Raw genomic sequence first — 8,554 nt, 5'->3', positions numbered from 1 at the left:
AACATGTAAACAAGTCATGTTTATGAGTTCAGCACCATGGACAGAGACATCACAAGTGGCCTAATGTTCTGTTCTTATTTAAACACACTCCAAAGTTTGACAACTTGTAAACAAACTTGGCCATAAACTCTAACCTCCCATGTCATTAAACTTTAACTTGGGTCTGACTTTAAACTATCTGAGGCGTACAAAGCTACTGTTTAAAATAAAAATAGATGTTCAGCATTAAGAGGAGAAAGCATTACCTGCTGGGTCCGTGCTGGAGCTGCTTACTGCTCCTCCTCTCAGGCGCATTAATGGACTCCTTCGGTGCCACCTCCTTTCTTCTCCAGGTGACCATTATTGTGTTAAGAGATGAAAGCTCTTTATGGAAGCTCCTGCAGCTGGGCAGGGATGATTAAGCAACATAAGCTAATTGCATAAACATGATTAATGTATATTGTAGCTTGCTCTGTGCAATTCTAGTTAACAAAATGTTTTTTTAGACTTCATTTTCCGTATAAGTACAGGAAGGAGTACATGGATGAATAACAGCCCCACCCAGTGGCCAATGTTGCATTGTACTTATGTAGATCACAATTTAGAACATCTTTTTAAGAGGCTTTGCCACAATCTTTATTCTTGATGTCAATTAAAGTTCATTATTAGTCTTAAACATTATCATATTTTTGCTAAAAAAAAAAACTTGGACACGCCTAAATCTGACCATTTATAATTATTTCTACTTGCAAATTGTCGTGACGGTACAGAAAAGTTATTTACTTCGTTTTAAACAATAACCCAATTTGTAAACAATCGTATAAATCTTTGCAAACGTTTTGGCCCATGTTCAAGCTATTAAAAAAAGCTAAAAAATATTAACCAATCACGCGTCTCCATCCCTTCCACACCCACTTAGTTTTCTCACAATAAACTCCGCCTTCTCACAATAAACTCCGCCCAGACGTGCAGCTGCTTGGTAGTGCCTTTAAGTAACATCCAAAAACTTCGTTTTCTGACATTTAGCGATTCGGTTTATCAATATTGTCAGATTTGTAATCAAATTATTTATCGGATATTAGTATAATATACTTGTGTTTATTGCCTAATATGAAGAAACGATGTGTTACGCGGCAATATTTTTAAACCCTAAGTGCTTATGACTCTGTTTTTTTTTTCCCCCGAGTGGTATAACGTCTCTTTGTTGCTGCAGTAAATGCCAGGTTTTTTTTAATAAACGTCTGTGGACATAATGATAAATCGTTCCATGTTTATTTAATTGTCTTGGGTTATTTCAACCAACTATCCATTGATAAATGTATTTTACGACACTTTCATGAGTACCTTAATGCATCATAGGTCCACCAGCCGGCAGGAGCTGTGATATTGAGAGGTCATACATTTTCAAAACATCTAAGAAATTATAACAGGTATGTTTTGGTATTGACGTTGCGATTTTATCTGAACATTTTAAACCACATCCCGGTTAAGTCCACGTTTGCTTCGTCTCAAAATTCGCCCTCCTTAAGCTAACAGAGATGCTAGCATTAGCTTGTGTAAACCTTCTGTTCATCTGGCTAGCTAGCCGCTAGCTGGTTGGACATTGTTGTTAAACAATTTATTTAACTCATAAGCTGCCAACTGTTCTGTCTGTCTTTACATTAGAAGCAATGTGAATTTAATTTCGTTATGAAGTCCTGACATATTATTTCTGTACTCCAGTGTGTGTGTTTCGGTGGCACTGTTGGCTAACTTGTTAGCCGGATGGCTACATGCTGAGAGAAGTGTGACACGTTATTGTGACTCCTCCAGTCCCATCTGTCATGAATGTTTGTCTTTTTATTTCGTGATTGTGACGAGGAAAAAGCTCTTTGTAACTGCTCAACCACGATTGTTTTTTTAATTATAGGACACCATAATACACTGTTTATACCAGATCACAGCTCTGCCCTGTACCCTCAAGCTACATTTGTTGCTTGCAGATATTTTTTTCTTTATACTTATCCTGCAGTCACGACTGTCACAAGACAGTGTGGTACCTGTTTTGATGCATTCAATACTGTATTGATTTTTTTAAAATTATAGTGCAGTATGGAAAATAACAACATTATGAAACACTGTGTGTGTGACAGCAGATGTTTTAATGTGGCAGAGATGTGGGCTTAACTGCACCACCAGGGTTTTTAAGATGATTTATCTGTAAATCAAACAAAAAGCCTTCTCATTGCTGGGACTTGTTATTTTGTTTCTATGTTCGTTGATTAAACGATTCAACTTCAGATAGCGTTGCATTTTTAGTCTCAGTTTATATTTTCTTGTCTTGACACAATATCAAACATGTTATTTCCTTCAGGATCTGATATGTCTAAAGAGTTGTCCCTCAACATAAACATCAAGGAACCAAGATGGGACCAAGGCACTTTCATGGGGCGAGCCCAGCACTTCTTCATGGTCACAGATCCCAGAAACATCCTGCTGTCTTCTGAGACTTTAGAGGAGGCCAAAGGGATTGTGGAGAGCTACAGGTGATGAAAAACGGAGTCAGAAATGAAACTGACAAGCTGTTATGGCTTTAAATGATCAACTTATTACACATTTTTATATTACATTTGTTACAAAGACAAAAAGCACGAGTCAATTTTTTTTTTCTTAGGTTTGCTAGAATTCCCATTTATATACTCTCAACATTTTCAGAGCTGGGATTGTCAAACCTGGCTTGACCGAAGATGAACTCTGGAGAGCCAAGTACGTTTACGACTCTGCCTTCCACCCCGACACGGGAGAGAAGATGTTTGTGATCGGCCGGATGTCTGCTCAGGTGCCAATGAACATGTCCATCACAGGCTGCATGCTCACCTTCTACAGGTACAGCAGAGCTTCAACACGCATTCAAAGCCACACATTGTACAAATAATTTTGTTCAAAATGAAATAATCCCATTTTAATAAACAAGTTTTATAGTTTCTGTTTGACTGCTATGTAGACTGAAATACAGCGTACAGCAGAGTATTAAAATAGTTTAATCCCTGCACAGCTAAAATCCTCTTAAAGATAGAAAAATGTTGCCCTAACAGCTGAAAACTGATAACTCTCAACAACCATCCCCCTATTTAAAACACAGCAAGAAAGGAAAACATTTTAAAGGTTTTATATTTAAAAATAGATAGCTTGTCAAGAAATGTAATCAAATAATTTAATATAAACTGGATAACTACTTAGAGAAAAGATACAATACACATGTAAACAGAAAATAATTACTGTGTTTATGCAGAAATGCTCATTTTAAAATTAAGCGGGCTCAACAAAACGTTGTTTTAACCTTCTAGGACCTGACATCCACATACCATACCATACCATACCATTTTGTTTATAGAGCACTTAAAACAGCGACAAGGCCAAACAAAGTGCTGTACAGACAGAACAACAAGTAACACACAAAGCAAAATACAAAATGAAGTAAATCAGAATATAGACATAAAAATGATGCAGATAATGACGACAAACCAGTGTGGAGCATACAAGTTCAAAACACAGATCATCTGGTGTTGAAAGATACTGAATAGTAGTGGGTTTATAAACGGGACTTGAAAACCGAGAGGGAGGGGGCCTGTCTGACAAGCAGAGGTAACTCGTTCCAAACTCGGCGAAACTGTTCAGTAATTTGTAGACATACATGAGTATTTTGAACTGGATTCGAAAGTGAACCGGTAACCAGTGCAGTGAGGCCAAAACTGGTGTAATGTGCTCTCTTTTGCCTGTACTGGTTAAAAATCGGGCTGCTGTATTCTGGACCAGTTGTAGTCGTGCAATGGAGGTCTGACTGATACCAAACAGGAGTGAATTGCAGTAATCAAGCCTAGATGTAATGAATGCATGGATTACTGTCTCCAGGTTATTTTTGGACAATATGGGCTTCAGTTTAGACAGCAGCCTCAGTTGGAAGAAACATGATTTAACAATCATGTTTACGTGACTGTTAAGTTTCAGGGAAGGGTCCATTATCACTCCCAGATTAGTGACTCTTTGTTTTTCTGACAGTGTTAGAGTGGAAAGGTCGATGCAGTGGCTTGTGATCGTGTTATTGGGAGGGAACAACATGACTTCAGACTTCTTTTCATTGAAACTTAAGAAATTTAAAGCCATCCAGTCCCTGATGTCAGCCAGGCAGTCGAGCAGCGGTTGAATAGAGCATGTGCCATTGTGTCGTAAGTAAATTTGACAGTCATCGTCATATATGCAAGAGTTCGGGTCTTAGGAGGTTAATGACATTTATAAATGTCACTTTGGCCTAACTTTGACCTTGGTTGTCCTCAGACTGTTTCTGTGAGTAGCAAGTTGGTGATCTGTCCTTAAACATTTAATTGTTATATATGATGATTGTTTTGAATGGGTGTGCCCTGTTTGCATGTGCTAAAAGCCTGCTTCTGAGATTCCAACAAGAGGTTGGCTTGAAACACAGCAATGAAGGCTACTACCTATGGGACAGATCTGGTTAGCAAGCCACAGACTGACTAAGTCCTCTGGATGGGAGACGAAACGTTTCTCACTTAATGAAACTGGTCCACATGACATGATTTGCCATAATCTTCTTTGTTGACATTTATAAATGTTTTACAAATGGTACATGATTACAGATCATATTTTGTTTTTATATTTCCTAATTGTTTTCAAATCATGTAACATTCTCTCAAACATTTATACATTCATATTTTCAGCAACGTTTTTATTACATCTGAAGTTGTTGACGTTTCTTCTTATTACCACTAGAGGGTGTCAAAACCCACAAAAAGTCAAGTGAGGAAATAATTCAACCATGAAAGTTATTCTGTTAAAAAAATATATGAAAGTTATAATTATCTATCCATCCATCCATTATCTTTACCCGTTTATTCCATTTTGGGTCACGGGGGTCGCTGGTGCCCATGTCCAGCAATCACTGTGCGAGGGGCGGGGTACACCCTGGATGGGTCGCAAGTCCATCACAGGGACACATAGAGACAAACGAGACAAACAAACATTCACTCTCTCACTCACACCTAGGGACAATTTAGAGTTACCAATCAGCCTAACATGCATGTTTTTGGACTGTGGGAGGAAACCGGAGAACCCGGAGAAAACCCACGCATGCACGGAGAGAACATGCAAACTCCACCCAGAAAGGCCCCTGGACCGGGGTTTGAACCAAGGACCTGCTCGCTGAGAGGCAGCAGCTCTACCAGTTGTGCCACCGTGCTGCCAGTTATAATTATCTGATTAATGTAAATGAGCTTAACAGTTACCGCTTAATAATATGTAAAGCTGTCCTGTTGGAAACTTAAATGTAGTTGCTTGAATTAATATTATTATCATAAAATCTTAAATGCAAAGTTTATTGCAGAGAATCATTTGCAAACAATAACTTCTTGAAGTCTTGGACCCATTAAAATTATTTAATTTATTTGTTCTTCTCTGAGCCTTTGTTGCTGGTGTCTCTAGTGGTTTATGGCTCTTTTTTCTCCTTTTATTTCTTTTTCAAGTGAAAAATAACATAGTCAAGTTGAAATTAGATGAATGACTTGGCCGTTGCACAATATTTCACTTCCTTACCTTGAGGAACGTATTGCTATGCAGATTATAAATCATCTTGATATAATTTGATTTTGAGTAAAATTTAAACCCATGTGGCGTCTAATCTAACACGACTGCCACATAAATCTTGATCTTCATCTTGTGCACGGAAACTTTAAAAAAAGCAGAGTTCCTGGTAAATCATCGGCCGTTGCAGGCAGTGCTGCTGTGAAATATTAATTGAAAGCGCAGGCGGTGTGTATTCAAATTACAAACGTCAAAGTTGTAGATGGGGATTGTATTGACTTTGTGCGCTCTACTTTAGAGTATTTATTGTTTACTTCAAATGAACAGATTCATAAAATAAAACTTATAATTGTGAAGTCCCACTTTGTTTGATGTGCTGTTTTCTTGTTTTTGCAGGACTACTCCAGCAGTCGTGTTCTGGCAGTGGGTCAATCAGTCCTTCAATGCTATTGTGAATTACACCAATCGCAGTGGAGATGCTCCCATCACCGTGAAGTAGGGGGGACTTCTCACCTCACTTCAACTCTAAGTCATTCATGTCCCCCCCCTCTTAACTAGTGTCTTTGAGGAGGCTGTGGGAGCTGCTCTCCTCTCCCTCGCTGCGGTATTACGTTCCACCGTTTGGCATGTTTAGCCTCGTGTCGGCATGACCTCGTGCTGACATCTTTTACAAACTCCCTCCGATGTCAGGTCGGCATGCATTTGAGCACGGACTTCATTGTGTTGCAACAATGCATCAAATGTCTCCAGATATAAGAGCAGGGGGAGGGGGGTTAGCTTCCAAAACACAATTCAACATTTGCTGTAGTTTGTATTCAATGCAACTTATTATATAGTGGTACATTTTCTTTCTGCAGTGCTGTCTCTCGTGCAGGCTTCAATTTTATCACATAAATCAGCCATTTTTGATGTGCGACAGTCCTGAAAAAGGAAGTTGATGGTTATTGTGTAAACTTCACATGTCTCTTTGCAGCCAGCTCGGTGCAGCTTATGTTAGTGCTACTACAGGAGCTGTAGTCACTGCCCTGGGACTCAAGTCTTTAGCTAAGGTAGTGCACGTGGTTCACATGAATATTCAGATAAGATGATCTGAAACAGATACCCACTGGGGATTTGATGCCAGTTGTTCTGAGTGTGTCTCTGTTTTCCTGTCTTTGCAGTGCCTCCCCCCAATCATCAGTCGGTTTGTCCCGTTTGCTGCCGTCGCTGCTGCTAACTGTATTAATATTCCCCTTATGAGACAGAGGTGAGGCCAGTAACAAACAGAACGTGTAGGTGTCACATCTGACGGCTTATTTACAAGATGTTTCTGTTATTTTCTGTCAGGGAGTTCAAGTACGGTATCCCTGTGATGGATGAGAATGGAAACAGGTTAGGAGAGTCGGCCAACGCTGCTCAGCAAGCCATCAAGCAGGTGGTGGTGTCGAGAATCGGCATGGCAGTTCCTGCAATGGGTAATTTTAAAGTAGCTAAAGTCACTGTTTTTGTTACAGCAGGGAATAAACTTAGAACTTGTCTGGCCGTTGTTTGCTCATCAGTTCTGTTCAGGAATGATGGAATTAATTGGTTTAAAGTGACTCGATCCATTTCAGGCCAAATTTTGCGTTGCAATTCCTTATTTAATAAAACCTTTCAGTCATGAAACTCAGCAGATGCTCAGATCGACATCCAAAGCAGATCTTATTAACAAATCCAGACAGTTGTTCTCCTAATATTTGTTCCTGTTCACTGACATTTATCACTTGAAACGTGCATTTAAATATTTAGTCAGAGATTTTGGTCAGAATGCTTCAACGTCGGTTAGTAAATGAGAACCAGGCTGGCCTTTGGTTAAAACAGCCTCAACAGGTTTATTTTGCCTGTAGAAAGCAGCTGTTTTTGGGATATTTTAAACCGTTACGATCGTGGGTAACTTCTGACACAGATCGTAAACCTGTTCTGCCAGTTTTACATTTGGACCAAAGCAAAGTAAGCAGCCCATCACTTTCCTCCTGACTTGGTTTTATAGACTTACACAAACATCTGGAGTTAGAATAATCTGGTGACAAAATGATAGCCAATATAGCTTTTATCATCAGCACTGGCTTCACATCAAACGTCTATAAAAATTAATATGTAACTGTGCATGAGGGATACATTCATTTGTCTTGTGATATTTCCTTTTTGATTTAGGACCTTTGCTGACTTGTGTTTTTCTGTTTCACAGCCATTCCTCCTGTTATAATGAACGCTCTGGAGAAAAGAGCTTTCTTGAAGGTAAACACTGCGTTAACGAGTGCTTTTATTTGTTTTTAACAAGTTACTTAACCGTTTATTTCTGCTGTCCCTGATTTTTGTTTCTATGTAGCGGTTCCCAGTTCTAAACGCTCCTATACAAGTTGGGCTAGTCGGTCTATGGTACGTGAAATACACTTATCTAAAAATTTATTTTATTATTATCATATTGTGTTTATATTTAAAAGGGATGTCCTATTCTCTTTTGTAGCCTGGTGTTTGCAACTCCTTTGTGCTGCGCCCTGTTTCCTCAGAAAAGGTAACTTTCAGTCGCCCGTCGTCGCTCATGAAGAGTTATTGAACGTAAAGCGGTATCGCAGTAACGTCCGACTGTCTCTTTGTAGCTCCATGAACGTGAGCAGGCTGGAAGCAGATCTGCAGGAGAGGATACGGCAGACAAGTCCTCACACCACCACGGTGTACTTCAACAAGGGCCTGTAGGCGCAGCCACATCTCAAAGCACAAACATCCATTACACGCGCACTGACACACGTCTGTTTATCATGGGCACAACTGGGAGACAAAAGCTCAGTTTGTTTATGTTTTTGTGTGTACTGCTGTTTTTATTTGTTTTGGGCTGCTTTAAGTCAAACACTGGAAGTTGTTGATCATTTACAATTATTAATATTTATACTAGGGATGCACGATATTATCGGCATGGTATCGGTATCGGCCGATATTAGCGATAAAGTTAAATATCGGCCATTCCATCAAAATAACTCACCGA

At 39.3% G+C, this 8,554-nt stretch overlaps 1 protein-coding gene across 1 annotated transcript; it reads left to right on the top strand.

Annotated features, from left to right (window-relative positions):
• Positions 1–2,340: 2,340 nt before the first annotated feature.
• sfxn3 (sideroflexin 3) lies at positions 2,341–8,345 on the top strand. Its single transcript, XM_037685828.1, has 10 exons — positions 2,341–2,504; positions 2,674–2,844; positions 5,950–6,048; positions 6,527–6,602; positions 6,714–6,799; positions 6,880–7,007; positions 7,760–7,809; positions 7,901–7,950; positions 8,039–8,086; positions 8,172–8,345. The coding sequence occupies exons 1-10, from the start codon at positions 2,341–2,343 to the stop codon at positions 8,266–8,268; spliced, it is 969 nt and encodes a 322-aa protein (XP_037541756.1). The 3' UTR covers positions 8,269–8,345.
• Positions 8,346–8,554: the final 209 nt, after the last annotated feature.

Source organism: Nematolebias whitei, chromosome 1 (genome assembly GCF_014905685.2).
Source record: "Nematolebias whitei isolate Nwh7 chromosome 1, NemWhi1, whole genome shotgun sequence".
NCBI classification, from domain to species: Eukaryota; Metazoa; Chordata; class Actinopteri; order Cyprinodontiformes; family Rivulidae; genus Nematolebias; species Nematolebias whitei.
Note: the sequence above shows the minus strand (reverse complement) of the source record. Positions and strands in the feature narration are given on the sequence as shown.